Below are 17,728 nucleotides of genomic sequence, written 5' to 3'. Positions count from 1 at the left end.
CTAACTTATCTTACGTGTTAAGTAGTATACATATAAACATACATATGTAAAAGAATGACATTTTTAAAACAATGGTATAGTGAACCAGGAGGCCTTCATGGTAAGTGAAATTTCTGATTTCTACAGTATCACAAAGCCAGTCAACTGTAGTTGATCATCAGCATCATCATAAACAATTTCATAAGCATTCAATAGCGTGGCATCTTTCTCCTAAAAGTTTATAAAGATAGTCTGTAAATGGCTTTCCTATTTTATGATGTGATCAAGGAACATCTGAAAATATAATATCTCTAATTAATAGATAATTTAGATGAAAAGACATTAAACTGATTTATGATAGCTAAGTTTTAACACAGCACAGTAATTGGGTGCAGTCAACTGTTCAGTAGTTAATCATTCTATTTGTTGATAAGATAGACTATTTGCCTCCATTTATTGCTCGTACCCATTTTGTGATCATTTAACTCATATTAAGCATATTCATGCTAAGCCACAAAGAGCAATATAAGGTAATACAAAATATTTTGCTTTTACAATATTTTAACCATTGCAGAAAAAATTAATGAGGAAAGCTTATATTACCTGTGAAATTTTATTGTTGGCATTATCTATTTTATTGCTGGTATTCCCTGCTAATATTGCTGACTACCTCTCTATTTAATTCATACTAATCACATCAACTATAAAGACTGAGGTGTGACTTAGTTATATTATGCTAATATGGCAATCATTTATAATAATCAAATATGGTACTTCCATTCCCCAATAATGACTTCTACTTTCTTTAAGGTTGTTAGCACATCTATATGCTATTTTGAAAATAAGGCAAACTCAACATGAAACAATTGGATTCAATATTTTAGTAGAAACAATTTGTCACATTTTAACATAATAATACAACTTTTTAAAGGCAGGGATTTGTCTATTTAATGGGTAGATCCATCTATAATTCAAAAATGCTAATCTACCTCCAAGAGATTAATAAAATTTCTAAACTTAGACATCAATGCTTAAATTACAAATACAGTTTCAAAATTATACTCTAAAGTTGAATGTATTTCTTTTATCTCAGCACAAATGTTGATTTTAAAGATAGTTTTTGTTTGTTAAGAGTCCAAATGAAAGCAGTAAGCCACTGAATGAAAATAAAGCTTTCAACAATGAGGGATGGCCATTGAGCTAAATTAACCAATTTTTTAAAATTATTCACAACATATATATTTAACTAATTGAAAACCATGCTATATAGAGACTACAAAATAAAGCTATACGATTCAGAAATAAACCTATGGAAAATATTTACCTTTTGGGGGCATATCACTTTATGTTTGTTCTCATTAGCAATGAAGTGAGAAGTGTAATAAGCTTACAGAAAGTAAGTTAAATATTCTCTCTGCTGGTAGTCATGGTAAGACAGTTGACAGGCCAAATAACTAGAAAACTTACTACTACTTATTATTAAATAATATGAAATATAATATAGCATTATTAGATACTAGATAATAGTATTAAATATAATGTAATACTATCATTCAAAATCATTATTAAATACTGAATTCGAAACAAGGGCCAGTTTTGCATGCAAGCAATCACACCTAATACAACTTAATGAGTGCTGAAGATACTGTCATCAGACCTAATTCAGGCATTGTCTCTTAAAGTCTAAGATTCTACAAGCCCTTACTGGAAATGCAAATGGAAACATAATTCATTTACAAAACATCAGTCATTAATAGTTTAGCTTGAATATGCTTAAAAAGCTAGCTCTCATCATCTAGTAAGGGCCTGAAAGCATGTTTCATAGAAAAAGAAAGTTATTATTGCAAAGGCCTCTCAGGAAGCGACAATTTAGTAGAGATTTAAATAATGTAAGAAAAAGAACCATGTGAATATTTGGCATAAAAACATTCCAGGCTGGAGGAAAAGCAAAAACAAAGTTTCTGAAACAAGAATATACTTGGCCATTCAAGGAAAAACAAGATGGCCAGTGGACCTGGAACAGAATGAGCAAGGAAAAGAATTAAAGAGAGAACCAGGGGCCTGGTCCTTCACCCAAAGGACCGTAAATTCTTCCTGAGTGTAGAGGGAGGCCACTGCAGGGTTTGAATTGAAAAGTAACATGTTCTGGCCAGCTTCTCAAAATGCGAATTCCGGCTAATATTCTTCCCTCAAATTTCTAAATGCTTCAGTTCACCAAAATTTCTAATTTAAATTCTATTTTCTTCTCCATTTATATATATTTTTTCAGGCATATATATTTATATTTATATTTATATTTATATTTATATTTATATTTATATTTATATTTATATTTATATTTATATATGTGTATATATATATATGTGTGTGTGTGTGTGTGTATATATATATATATATATATATATATTTTTTTTTTTTTTAGGTAACTTTAATGAGTTCCAACTCTATAGGCTGATGGTTTGCAAAACCATCTTTCTATTCTCCAGATATGGCCTAGTCAATATCTCCAGTTGGATGCTTATTGGGGTCTCAAACAACATAAACCCATTCTGAACACTGAGTTCTCCAATCTCACCCCACCACCTCAATCTCTTCCTCCACGATGTACCCCTCACAATAAACTAAACACCATTTATTCAGTGGCTTTTCGCCAGTAACGTAAGAGTCATTCTAAATTATTTTCTTATATTCTCACCTGAAATCCAATTCATCAGCAATCATATCACCAAAACATATTCCAAAACTGACCACTTCTTAACCCTTCAAGGGCTATACCCACCAAATACTATTCATCTAGCCAAATCACAATAGCCTTACAGTTGGTCTCTTTTGGGTCACCATCAGGGGAGTTCCCCGGGTAAAATCTGAAACTGGCACCCATACCTAGAGGGCAAGGAAAGACTGAAGAAAAAAGGCAGGTCCCTCCAGATTGGTAGGTGGCAGGTTTAATAAGCAAGGGAACTTACATTATGAGGCTGTCTTGGATGGCTGCAAGATGAGTAGATCTCCACACCTGCCTGCCAGAATCACAACTTTTTTACAGAGGCCTTAATGGGGTTCAGTCATACATTCAGTCCAGATGGTCTCAACATCCATTACTCTCTCAGACTATGTCTATGAAACAGGCCAGTGGGCAGAACATACTTTTCAAGGACAGGGAAGGGAGTGACCAGATCCAGTTCACAGGTCAACCAGCAGTCATGTTCTCCTCCAACAGTCTCCTTAATTTCAGTCTTGCTTCCCAGCCCCATTCTCCACTTCAGCTGTCGGTTGTTATTTAAATGTATAAATCATCTTCCGGTGAAATTCATTAAACTTTTTTTTGAAGCCATGGCCTACAAATCTCTGCATCATCTGAATTCTGTGTACCTTTTCAATCTATTTCATTCTGCTCTCCTTATCATTCACAAAATCCCATATATGGTAGCTATCTTCAGTCACATCAACATTCCAAATATTTTCCTGACTCAAGGTCCTGGCATTGCTGTTCCTTTTACCTGGAATGCTCTTTCTCTAGATTATCAGTAGTTCCCTTCTTCTCTTTGCATAAGTATACCCAGGATGAGAACTTGTGCAGAATCACTCCACCTGGTTGAGAGGAACCTAAGCTTCTAGCTAGCATTCTTCATCAGTCACTGTTTCTCACTATCAATTTCTTTTAAGTGTATAAAGAAGTAAGTTATCTTAATCATTTTGCATTTGTTTCTATTAAATAAATCTGACCATTCCACTTCCCCAACTCCAAAATGTAAGCTGTTTTAGGATAGAGGGTCCTTGTTTGTCTTCTATACTGCTACATTACTGAGCACTTGAACAGCACTTAAATATATTTATTGTTTGCCTGATTTTAAGAAAATACATTAGAATTTGGTTCAGTTATATATGGGTTAAATTGGTTTTTCTTCTGATGAGAAAAATTTTACCCCACTTTCTATGAGAAAATGCACTTCATGGTCCAAACAATTATCTTTCAAATGCAATTTTCAAAACAACTGATCTACATGTGGAAGTTTATACATATATGGTATTTAGAAAATATATTAAAGAACATACACACCTTCACCGAAGGCTGGTATTTCATGGCCAAAATAATCCAATGAGCTATTAACATGTCTAAAACAAAATTTTAGCAGGTACCTTCCAAGATCATCCAAATGGAAAAATGCATTTTGGATTGCCTGGTGTGTATGAAAATTTAGTACACAAAGTACAGTTTTGATGTCATCTGGTCTAGAGTGCCAAGCAGAATCCTAGATACACCAATTATGGGCCTGTTATTAATCTTTTCATTAATGATTTGGCTGGTGCAATTAAATTATGCAAATGAAAGTATGCTATGCAGTTCTGCTAATGGCATTAAGATGAGTGGGTTCGACAGCAACTTAGAGAATAAAACTGGAATTCAAAATGTCAGATTTTGTTCACAGGATCTAACACTTTGGGGGACTAATATTTTACTAATTTCCCTAGAAAATCATAAAATGGATAAAACCTCTTAAGGAAAATGCCCCTGGATTCCAGTGCCTGCATCACATAATGTTTCTGGTGCATGTTTCTCCACTACAAACTTTCCTACCATGAATAAAATCAGTTAAGGGGCAACCAGGTGGCTCAGTCGGGTTGAGCGTCTGACTCCAGCTCAGGTCATGATCTCACAGTTCGTGGGCTGGAGGGTTCAAGCCCCACGTCGGGCTCTGTGCTGACAGCTCTGGAGTCTGTGTCTCCCTCTCTCTCTGCCCCTACCCTGCTCACACTCTGTCTCTGTCTCTCTCAAAAATAAATAAACATTAAATTAAAAAAAAATAGGGGTGCATGGGTGGCTCAGTCATTTGAGCATCTGACTTCGGCTTAGGTCATGATCTCGCAGTGAGTTCGAGCCCCGCATCGGCCTCTGTGCTGACAGCTCGGAGCCTGGAGCCTGCTTCGGATTCTGTGTTTCCCTCTCTCTCTGCCCCTCCCCCACTTGTGCTCTGTCTCTCTCTGTCTCTCAAAAATAAATAAGTGTAAAAAAAATTTTTTTTAAAAAATATAAATAAATAAATAAATAAAATCAGTTAAAAGTATACAGATCCTGTATCCACTCACCCTGTATTCATTTGCAGTATTAGGAATCTAAGGTACAATGCTATATTATATCTCTATTTTCCCTACTAGTACCAAAAATTTAAGAATTTGACCCAAGATCCCTGAATATTGGAAATCAAATAAAGTCATCCCGAAATGGGTTTCTGTCAAAATTATCAGAAATGAGAATAGGAAAAAAAAAGATTTTATTATTGTTAACTCAAGGAGTCTCTCTTGCTACCAAATCCCCTTTGTAAAAGGTAAGTGCCTGCACTCCACATGCAAACCCACGCACTTAGCAGTCTTTCCTAAAAGGTTCCAGTTTTTATTTCACTTTGCAAAGTTGGCAGGTCGACAATCACACTTTTAAACAACTGTATCCTCAGGGAGTAGACCTAGTTTGTTTATTGGCTTCTCTAATCTAAATCGCTCCTGAACTCATTTTGGGTTGAATGAGTTATAAAATCTGTACTTGGATGCTTTCAAATAGCAAGGGCTTTTGTTGTTAATTTCTAACAGAAATTCGGGACACTAATTTCTAACAATTCATATCACAATTCCAAAACACATTTCCTTCCTCATCTGACATGCTTCATCCATTTGTAAGCTCAGGCACTTATTAACTAATTTGTATTGACTGCTTAATATATTTAAGAAATATAATACAGAGACTACTGTAAACAAATACGTTAAAATGTGAGGTAATATGAACCACAGGAACTATAGGAAGCTATGCAATACTTTGGGAGAAAGGTGATGAGAATCTGAATTAAGTAACAGTAAGAAAGGAAAGAAGACAGAAGAGAAATAATACTTCATTATAATGAACAGGATTTATAGTTCACAAGATGTGGTATGTGAGACAGAAAGAGGTTAACGATACATCCACGTTTTCTAACTTAGTATACCGTGATGATGATAATTCTCAAGATAGAAAATACAAGCAGAGGACCAACAACGGAATGGAAGAGGTCATACATTTTTGATAATTTGAGTTTTAGGCTTCTGCAGACTAGCTAACAAGGAGTTGGAAACTTGTTTTTGCTAAGGTACAAAGAGAGATAGACACATGGGAGTCCTCAGGGTAAGGCATGGAAATGGCTGAGATTTCCCAAGGAGAGCTTATTCAGTGAGATGAGATGACCATGGAAAACAAAACCAGGAAAAACCAATAATAAGGGAGAGGAGGAGGAAGAGAAACTGAAAAAGGATAGATAATGAGTAGACAAAGAAGTAAGAAAAGAAGTGAGGGAGACATTTCTGTGGAATTAAGAGGAGATGAGTTTGTTAAGAACAGTCAATTGTATCCAAAATAATGGGAAGGTCAGGTAAAGCAGAAAGTGAAGAGAGGCCAAGATATTTTTCTCTAACCCATGTCAGAATAGTTCAAGCAGAAATGAAGACCAGAATTCCGTAGAGTAAGATGGGAGAAACCCAGGCTGCTCTGAAAAGAACTGCAGCAGTAAGAAGGTGGTAAAGGAGATAGCATGAGAGTGAAGCAGAGTCAAGATGTCAGGAGGAAGACATGAAATCTTTCTTATGGAAAATATAAAAAGCTATTCTGCAAAAAAAATATTTTAAAAGATATATACATTCATGCCTTCTATGGTACATACCTCAGTATGGATTATTTAACGAAAATATAGTTATATCATGTTTGAGGTACCTTCTTATCCCATATACTAGTCTCTCCCTGAATTCAAGGCCACCACTTGGGTAAGGACCACATGTTACCACCTTCACACTCACCCTCAAAATATCCAACCCTATGGAATGTCCTTAACTGCTAAGTTATCATGCCCTCTAAAAAGTAGTTTGAGAAACACAGAAATTATATTCAGGGAGAATGGGCACTTGAAAACCTATGTCCACTCAAGAGTTTAGGGAGTTCATTTTTCCTACATGCACAAAGATGAATAAACAGAGAAACTTGGTTTTCAGAGAGAAACAGAAGCTCAGAGAAGAGTCATAATGCAAAGAATATGTAGCCTCAGACAAAAAGAAATCGAGAAAATTGCTGTCTCAATCCCAACCCTCCAGGCCTGTTTCTGGCTGTAGCTCCTACAAGGACAAGCTACACATCACATTTATGAGATGCTTCTAAATCTCTTTAATATTAACCACCTACATGTGAAAAAAATATAATGCATTTTCTTTCCTTGCAACTAAATTTTTTACTAGAAAATGGAATTCTTTTTCTGGTTCTTCCAGTGGAATTTGGAAAGCTTCCAATACAAAGCTATGCAAATAAAATTTAAATATCCAGCCACAATGCTCCGAGTCTTATGAGGAGCAAGAAGGCAGCATGGCAATGGTAATGAGCATTACTTATGGGGAGGAATGAGCTTATCACAGTATTTGCTTTCAATTTGTAGAAAAGTCAATCAGAAAGACTATTCTTTGAATCCTTCATCAAATGATTCTTCTCTTTGCTTCTTGACAAAAATAAATATCATAGCTTCTTTACAATGAAGGAAAGGAACAGTAAATTGTGATTTTTACCACCATACCCAGCTTCCTAGTTTCCACAAATCAGCCTCTCAACCTCTCAGCTTGGGATTACCTCTCATGTGTCTTCTCTTCTCTGAATTAAGACATCCCTCCTCTCCAAACTACATTGGAAATCATATCCATCTGTTCTAGTCAATAGGCTACAACAATGGAGAAGTAAAAAAAAATCTCACCCGCCTGACCCTCTGGGCATGACCATGACTCCAGCCAGCCTCCCACCTCTCAACTCTGACACGGCTGCCAGTTCTACATCCATGTATTCAGATTCCACTTGGTACCTGGTTAAACTTTCAGAATGCTGTTCTCAACCCACCCCCACCCCCATTCAGCTCTTCCTGCTAGTTTGACCTAACTCTCCCTCCAGATCTCAACCTCTGCATCTGCCTAGCTCTGATGCCTTTGCTGCCCCTGAACCTAAAAACATCCCCAGGGAATATTTATGGCCTGGGGAGTAGAGCTCTTGAGAAAAGAGGAATGGGTAGAAGGAGGGAAGATCAGGACCCAAAAAGAAAAAAAGAGACTATAAGTGAACTTGAGGACAGACTCTGTATGTCCATCTTGCTCATACTGTACCCTCTGAAACAGACATGGTGCCAGCATGAGGAGGCACTTAGAAAATATGGTTGAACAAATGAGCCACAAGGACTGAAGAATGGCAAATCACTCTGCCCTACACCCAAGTACTTCTCATTCTCGCACAAGCGAAGCCTCTCCAAATGACACGGGCTTCATCTTGCTCAACCTGAATCAATTTCAAACATTGCAGGGAACTGAAAGAATTTCTTTTAAAAATATATAAATAAATAAGGTTAATCCATTTCACACACTAAAGGTACCTTTGCTTTAAGAATTTCCTTCACGTGCTATTCTAGGGTCCGTTAAAAATGTTATTTATTTTCTATGACAATTATTACATGAAAACTTATGGAAATATACCTTTAATATTAATGCATCAACATAAATACCAATCATATGTTATGATTTTGCGGTCTATATTACGTAATCATCCTAAAAACATAAAGTGTGAACTTACATGTTTGGACAGGTTGGGGCTCTTTGAGTCAACATCATACCTAAAAGATTAAAATATGAAACTCAGATTATTTCCACAAAATAGAGAGCTACAGAAAAAATATCAGTATTTTCCCAAAAAATAAGTAACATTATAATGAACCAAAAATATACCAGTAGGGAAAAATTAGCAAATTAAGAAGTTTCTTATAATCTTTAGTCTATATGCCAATAGTAGCATTCACAATCTCTGGGTCCTTTTATTTCCACAACATAAGTAGAAGTCCTGATATTTTCAGTCATTAATTCTGCTGCTTGATAAGAAAGTAATAAACTTCTCTTTCGTACTATCATTAAAAAAAAGTTTGAAAAGTAAAACAAAACACAAAAACCATTCTCTTTTGTGTGAATCAGTAGTATCCTGACTGTTTAAAACTCCCTAACAACTGCAATTCCTCTCCTCTGGATACCATTTAAAAATAAGCAGGTGCAGGGCATGTGGCTGGCTCAGGGAGACGTGCGACTCTTAATCTCAGGGCTGTGAGTTCAAGACCCATGTTGGGTGTAGAGATTACTTAAAAATATAAAATCTTTTAAAATCAATCAATCAATCAATCAATCAATAAGCAAGCAGGTGCTGGGAACAGGCTGTCGTTTGTGTACCTTTTAACTTCTATTTAATATTTTAAATGCTACTGTTGACTTTGAAATTTGGCTAAAGTAAGGAGACATGACTTTTCCCCAATCACTGGACTTAGGGAAACCGAATATTTTACGAAAGATAAATACATTCATATAGTACTACGTTAGGTCCTGATTTTGACCAGTTGGTACTGGAAATAAATGATTTCTTAGAAAGATCCTGGGAAAACATCACTATTACCATAACCTCTCATTTTAAAGAAACTGTAGAAATGGAAAGGTCGCTACCAGTCAAAACAACCTCAAATAAATGAAGTCTTGAATAGGAAAATATTTTTTTCCTATTCAACACTGGCTCCAGTGTTTCTCCCAAATTATACTCCTTTCACGTTCCTTGTCCATAGCTTCCTACCAAAAATTAACTGCCTTTTTAAAGATTAATTAAAGCCTTCACTCTCACATAACAAGAATGTTTTTACAAAGAAACAAAGCATCTCCCTCAATAAAAGGCAAAGAAACAGAGTTCACTGAGTGTACCAATGCTGGGCAGAGGTTCACGTACTCCCCAGCTAAGAATGTTTACCACAGATTGGCTTTCAAATTGTATGAGGCAAATACCTGCCTCAGAAGAATTACAAATTACTCTTCTTCACATTAGGGCATTCCGATCAACTCTGAACAGCTGTAACCTAGAATTTTAAATCAGCAAACTGCCAACATCTACTGAAAACCTACAGGTGTTAGCACCAAAAAAAAAATTCTTATTCAAGAAATTTTTCTTATTCAAGACAACTTTTTAAGAGAAAATTGAAATTAGCAACTACAGCAGTATCAAAGGTGAAAAATAACTGTGCTGGTTCCTTCCCAAGAATCAGTCCTGGAAACTGTTTTCTATAAAGGGTATACTGTGGACCGGGGAGAAACAACATGGTATGTTCAGTTGTGCTAAAAGAACCAAAAAGAAAAGGAGTTTGTTTTCATCGCAAAGTTTAAGTATCTTCAAGTATAATCTTCTTTCATTGCCTTTAACAAAGCTTTTTTATTTTATTTTATTTTTTTGGAATTTAAGATTTTATTTTATTTTTTTTTGGAATATCACTTATTTATTCATCAATGATTTATTATTATTTTTTATATATGAAATTTATTGTCAAATTGGTTTCCATACAACACCCAGTGCTCATCCCAAAAGGTGCCCTCCTCAGTACCCATCACCCACCCTCTCCTCCCTCCCACCCCCCATCAACCCTTAGTTTGTTCTCAGTTCTCAACAGTCTCTTATGCTTTGGCTCTCTCCCACTCTAACCTCTTTTTTTTTCCTTCCCCTCCCCCATGGGTTCCTGTTAAGTTTCTCAGGATCCACAGAAGAGTGAAACCATATGGTATCTGTCTTTCTCTGTATGGCTTATTTCACTTAGCATCACACTCTCCAGTTCCATCCACGTTGCTACAAAAGGCCATATTTCGTTTTTTCTCATTGCCACGTAGTATTCCATTGTGTATATAAACCACAATTTCTTTATCCATTCATCAGTTGATGGACATTTAGGCTCTTTCCATCATTTGGCTATTGTTGAGAGTGCTGCTATGAACATTGGGGTACAAGTGCCCCTATGCATCAGTACTCCTGTGTCCCTTGGATAAATTCCTAGCAGTGCTATTGCTGGGTCATAGGGTAGGTCTATTTTTAATTTTCTGAGGAACCTCCACACTGCTTTCCAGAGCGGCTGCACCAATTTGCATTCCCACCAACAGTGCAAGAGGGTTCCCGTTTCTCCACATCCTCGCCAGCATCTATAGTCTCCTGATTTGTTCATTTTGGCCACTCTGACTGGCGTGAGGTGATACCTGAGTGTGGTTTTGATTTGTATTTCCCTGATGAGGAGCGACGCTGAACATCTTTTCATGTGCCTGTTGGCCATCTGGATGTCTTCTTTAGAGAAGTGTCTATTCATGTTTTCTGCCCATTTCTTCACTGGGTTATTTGCTTTTCGGGTGTGGAGTTTGGTGAGCTCTTTATAGATTTTGGATACTAGCCCTTTGTCCGATATGTCATTTGCAAATATCTTTTCCCATTCCGTTGGTTGCCTTTTAGTTTTGTTGGTTGTTTCCTTTGCTGTGAAGAAGCTTTTTATCTTCATAAGGTCCCAGTAATTCATTTTTGCTTTTAATTCCCTTGCCTTTGGAGATGTGTCGAGTAAGAGATTGCTATGGCTGAGGTCAGAGAGGTCTTTTCCTGCTTTCTCCTCTAAGGTTTTGATGGTTTCCTGTCTCACATTCAGGTCCTTTATCCATTTTGAGTTTATTTTTGTGAATGGTGTGAGAAATTGGTCTAGTTTCAACCTTCTGCATGTTGCTGTCCAGTTCTCCCAGCACCATTTGTTAAAGAGACTGTCTTTTTTCCATTGGATGTTCTTTCCTGCTTTAACAAGGCTTTTTTTAATGCTACTCTCTTGAAAATATGTAATTTGCAGCATAGTTCTGATGGCTTTAGATAATAGTTGGATTATGATGCATTTGAAATTATCGTGAGTTTTCCTTTAATGGACTTTTCCTTCTAACTTTTCTAAAAGTATCAAGACTACTCTGGTCCTTACCCTCAGACATAAACCCCACATCCTAAATAGTTAAAGTGTGTGTGTGTGTGTGTGTGTGTGCGTGCGCGCGTGCGCGCATTTACGTGTTTGAATGCCATACTCTTATTAAGAAAGAAAGATCATATTGGCAAGCAGGAAGTTAAGTAGTTTACACCTACAAGGGTACATCCCACTGCCTAAATTTACTAATGTTAATTTTGCAAACTTGAAGCTGCTACTGAATTGGCAGTAACTGATTTGGGTTGATCCTAAAGATTACCTTTCAGTTAGAGGTAACAGATGTTGACTAGAGTTTTTCCTGTACTTCTGGAATTCCAGCTAAGGTCCAAAGCTAAAAACAAAAGATGCTAATATGCTTAGGTCAGAGGTGCGGTCAGACCCTTCTTCACAACTTACTCATAAAGTGACAGGCTATTTCCTATCCCTTGGGGGGCAAGGGAGGTTCATCCCATTCCCCAAAGTCAAGTGAAGGGGATCTCCTAAATCTGGGGTGCCTGAAGAAAAAGATAGCATCTGAGTCCCCAGTCAGATGCTGCTGAGCTACAGAAACTGTCTACAAGTCCAGCCTGTGGCTGCCATTAAAAACTATGTCAGCTGACAGTCCTAGGAAGTGCCTTCTGAGGGCTGAGGAACAAGTAGAATGTGTGACATGTGTCCCCTTTAAGGTCTAGATTCTTCAGAAGATAAGAGACCCACACCTCTGCCTCCCAGCTTCATCTACCCTTTCCTTTTTCAACCCTCTGCTCTTCCCCAAGTAGCTGAAAATAGCTCCAACTGATGGGAGAGGAGGTGAAGAGTTCTGAAGTTTGAGATTAAAGTTTTAAAGTGAAGAGTATAATGATTAACAAAATAAGATGGTTCCAGGGGCACCTGGGTGATTCAGTTAAGTGTCCAACTCTTGATTTTGGTTCAGGTCATGATCTCAAGGTCATGAGACTGAGCCCTGCTTCAGGCTTTGTGCTGAGCGTGGAACCTGCTTAGGATTCTCTCTCTCTCTCTCTCTCTCTCCCTCTCCCTCTCTCTCAGCCCCTCGCCACTCAAATAAAATAAAATACACACCAAAAAAAATAAAATAAAATGGTTCTAATAAACAAAAGTGACTGAAAACTCATGAAATTAGACCTTGACATTATTTATTTTTGAGAGAGACAGAGACAAGAGTGGAAGCGAGGGAGGAACAGAGAGGGAGACAGAATCCGAAGCAGGATCCAGACTCCCAAACCATGAGATCATGACCTGAGCTGAAGTCGGAAGCTTACCCAACTGAGCCACCCGGGCACCCCATAGACCTTGACATTGTTAAGGGAGTCCTTAACCAATGGGAAAAACTGGAATTAATGGTGTTGGGAAAACATAAAAAACTTAATTGCCCCGAAGTATTGAAATCCTTCAAAAATAAAATGGAATAATATTATACAATACATAATTATTGCCATTGATTTATCAAGAAGGAATATAATTTGCTAGGTAAGGCAAATCTAGACTCATAACTATCTTGTTGAAAAGTGGAAAAGCAAGAGTGAAATATATTGTATCTAATTTCTCCTGTTCTTCTGCTCACGTTATGCAGTGACGTGACTACTCACACCTTTTGCTCAAACTTATTTTTGTGCAGCTGTTCTGCCAGTAATAATTTTCAACTGTGGCAAAAAAGTGATTTATGAGGTACCTATACTATTGTCAGTGTGACAACTGTAACAAAATAAATAAATGCCAAAGTTTATGACTTTATCTTGATACAGGCATAGCATGATGACAGAGACCATGTCTCTTTTTTGTTTGTTTTGGTTTTGGGGTTTGGTGGGGTTTCTTTTTTCCTTTTTAGAAACCATGATCTTGAATGAAGAAGTACACATCAAATCAAAAAATCAGGAGAATTTTAAAATTTGTGATTGGTAATTTAATCTCAAATATCCATTTCAAGCATATTATGGTAATAACAATAACAACTATGGATTAACCAGAATTTACAAGAATTGGGGCCAATTGTGACAAGAATACATATTCATTCTCTCTCTCCCTCTCTGTCTCTGTCATTACAATTTTCTATCATTGAAAGTTAAACAAAAAAGGCTCCTAAAAACCATTTGTCAAACCTACCATAATATGCAGTTCTTTCTATGACACACTTTTACAGACTATTTTTAATGCTTATTCTTTAGAATTTTATAAAATCAATAGACCAATTCAATAAAAAACAGCACTGAAAACCATTTACATCTGTCTGTTGGCCAATTCAGGCTACTGTCATCTTCAACATTGCTGTTTCCTCAAGAGAACATGTTACATAAATGTGTTGGAGTATTGCTGTAGTTTTTTGGGAGATGCAGATCAGGATTATAGGTGAATTATTTCCTACCTTATCCTATTTTAATTTTCCAAATATGCTACAATGAATATTTTTCCCTAGGAATAAGACATTGCTAAGGCAAAATTTAAAAACTGATTACAATTATGTATACTAATGAGTAAGTAGATCCACATAACTAGAGAAGAAATACAGTGTTTTCCACATTACTTTGGGTAGATCTGCTGGAAAAATCGCAAAATAAAAACAAAAAGGAAGAAAGAAAGAAAAAAGTCTGCTCTCACAGGTGAAAGGTGTTATGTAAAATAGTCTAATACATGGTAAGTCAAAAGGAATTAATTAAAGTGATATGAAAAATACTACATGAACCAAGAAAATATACTTGTTGCTTTTCTTTTTTTTTTTTTTAATTTTTTTTTTCAACGTTTATTTATTTTTGGGACAGAGAGAGACAGAGCATGAACGGGGAAGGGGCAGAGAGAGAGGGAGACACAGAATCGGAAACAGGCTCCAGGCTCTGAGCCATCAGCCCAGAGCCTGACGCGGGGCTCGAACTCACGGACCGCGAGATCGTGACCTGGCTGAAGTCGGATGCTTAACCGACTGCGCCACCCAGGCGCCCCTCTTGTTGCTTTTCTTGGTAATCTTCTCCAAGTATCCCTTTCTCTGGCCCTAATTGTTTGAATTATTTGGAGGTAATATACAATTGAAATAAAGGTATTTGAATCAAATTGCTGAAATTACCCAAATGCATTCAAAAGGTAAAAGGATACTTAATTCAGTCTTGCAATATGCTTTCACATTTTGAACATTACACAACTTCTATAAAAACTGCTATGATTTTTAGAAGAAAAGAGGAAGCTGAAGAAGTTAAAACATATCAATTTACCTACACTAATTTCTGTCACATTATTTCTTCTTGTCACACTGAGATAAAATAATACAACATGCTCCCATTCCAATCAAACAAAACAATTTCCCACACGGTCTTACTTTGTTTACTTAGATCAAATATATTCTATCATATTATTGTATTCAATGTGTGGCAGACCACATAGACGTAGACGCTCATCAGTACTAGATAACCAAGGCAAAAATAAAAATATCCCAATTTAGACATTAACTTTAATATTCATAACATTTTAGAAATTCGTGTTTTGCACCATTTAATTATAAACTATTTCAGGCAAAATCGGACTCAATATTGGAGAGCACAGATCCTTTGAACATATTAAACTTTCTGGGCCTTGCTTTTCTCATTTACAAAAATGGATTAACTCCACCTCACAAATGTGTTGGGTGGGTTAGTTATGTATGCGTATGGTTCTATTATACACTGTGAATAAGGGTAGTAGTGCTAACAAAAATAACCTCTTTGTGTCTGTGCCTACAAAACTTATATGCTAACTCAAACTCCATGAGCTTCTGTAATTATTTCATTTAGTTTATAAATAACTGGAAGATATTAGCAACAAATATATTAAACCTTCTTATCATTCTTTCCTTCTATATTTCTACCTGTAAGTGTATTGAAGTTTTGTTTTCTTTTATTAAGTCTCTGAAATGCATACAGTGAAGTTAAACAATGTCATTCATTTATCATCAAATACTAGAGAGGTCTGGTAAGTTCTAGCAATGTCCTAACTTCTTCCTACCTTTAAGCCTTTCCTTGTCCATGCTAAGCATACCAAGAAAGCTTAGAAACATGAAATAAGTATCAGGTGCCTCCCTACCACAATACATTCTCACTTGGACTCACTAGTTTGTCAGAGTGATTTTTGAAATGCTATCTGTTAAAACAGGCATAATATTTGAAGACTAACCAGCACTGAGTTCAGTGGAATTACATTTCTTGCACTCAACACGTTTTAAAACCCATTGGCTTCCACAGCCTCATCTTCAGTAGAGATGAGAATGCAATCGTTAGCCTCCATACAGGCAAATCATTCTTTACCTTCGTTTCCTCTCCAAAATGACTAGCCCAGCTCTCAATTTTTGCTCATTCGTCTTCTAACAAACATTTGATTGCTATCATCCTTTTGAAAGCACTATTCCCTTTCTTTTCATTCCACTTGTGACATTCTATAATAGCCACAGTTATGATATAAGTGATAAAGGCTGAGTAGGACACGGGCTTAAGAAGCCAGGGCCAAGTGGGTACAGTGGTGAAACAGTCACCCGGCAGCAGCTGCTTGTGATGGGGACAGGAGCCTGTTGGCAGACAGCAACCAAAATGAAACAGAAATGGGTTCTGAAAATTGGAGCTAAAACATAGGCAAGGCGCTCAGAGAACAAAACAAAGTATATAGGATCTTGGCTTCAAAGGCAAATTCCACCAAACTTTAAAGAAGAATTAATACCTACTCTTCTTAAACTATTCCAAAAAACAGTAAACTTCCAAATTTGTTCCATGAGGCAAGTATTATCCTGATATCAAAACCAGATAATCACACCATCAACAAAGAGAACTACAGGCCAAAATCCCTGATTAACACAGATGCAAAAATTCTCAACAAAATACTAGCAAACTGAATCCAACCACACATTAAAAAAATCAACCGCCATGATCAAGTGGGATTTTTGCCTGGGTTGCAAGGGTGGCTCAATATTCATAAATTGATCAATTTGACAAATCGCATCAATAAAAGAAAGGGTAAGACCATATGATCATTTCAAAAGACGCAGAAAAAGTATTTGACAAAGTACTGATAAAAAAGTATTGATAAAAAAGTATTGATAAAAAACTATCGATAAAAAAAAAACCCTCAACGAAGTAAGCTTAGAGGGAACATAGCTCAACATAATAAAGGCCATGTATGAAAAATCCACAGTTAACACCATCCTTAATGGGGAAAATCTCTCAGTTTTCCCTCTAAGGTCAGGAACAAGACAGGGATGACCACTCTCACCACTATTATTCAATATAATACTAGAAGTCCTAGCCACAACAACAGAGAACAGAAAGAAATAAAAGGCACCCCAATTGGTAAGGAAGAAGTGAAATTTTCATTATTTGCAGATGTAATGATACTATATACAGAAAACCTGAAAGACTTCGCCAAAAACTGCTAGAACTGATAAACGAATTCAGTAAAGTCGCAGGACACAAAATCAATGTACAGAAATCTGTTGCATTTCTATAGGCCAACAGTGAGGCAGCCAAAAAAGAAATTAAGAAATATTCCCATTTACAATCGCACCAAAAATAATAAGATACCTAGGAATAAACCTAACAAAACAGGTGAAAGACCTGTACTCTGTAAGCTATAAAACACTGATGAAAGAAGACAAAACAAAGAAATGGAAACATATGCCATGCTCATGGATTAGAAGAACAAATATTGTTAAAATGCCCATACTACCCAAAGCAATCTACAGATTTAATGCAATCCACATCAAAATACAAACAGCATTTTTCACAGAACTAGAACAAAGAATCCTAAAATTTGTATGGAACCAGAAAAGACCCCGAATAGCCAAAGCAATCCTGAAAAGGAAAAGGAAAGCTGGACACATCACAGTTCTGGACTTCAAGTTATATTACAAAGCAGTAGTAATCAAAACAGTTTATTATTGGCACAAAAATAGACATACAGATCAATAGAACAGAATAGAA

At 36.4% G+C, this 17,728-nt stretch overlaps 1 protein-coding gene across 1 annotated transcript in view; it reads right to left on the bottom strand.

The window, feature by feature from the left end:
* Positions 1–17,728, bottom strand: part of CPNE8 (copine 8) — a 234,557-nt gene that overhangs the window by 156,460 nt on the left and 60,369 nt on the right. The window contains exon 5 of the mRNA XM_025930235.2: positions 8,588–8,627. Coding sequence (XP_025786020.1) covers positions 8,588–8,627 — 40 coding nt within the window. The remainder of the gene's footprint in view (positions 1–8,587; positions 8,628–17,728) is intronic.

This window comes from Puma concolor, chromosome B4 (genome assembly GCF_028749965.1).
Source record: "Puma concolor isolate L17-30 chromosome B4, mPumCon1.1.hap2, whole genome shotgun sequence".
Taxonomy (NCBI): Eukaryota; Metazoa; Chordata; class Mammalia; order Carnivora; family Felidae; genus Puma; species Puma concolor.
The sequence above is the reverse complement of the archived record's forward strand: the minus strand, read 5'-3'. Positions and strand labels throughout refer to the sequence as shown.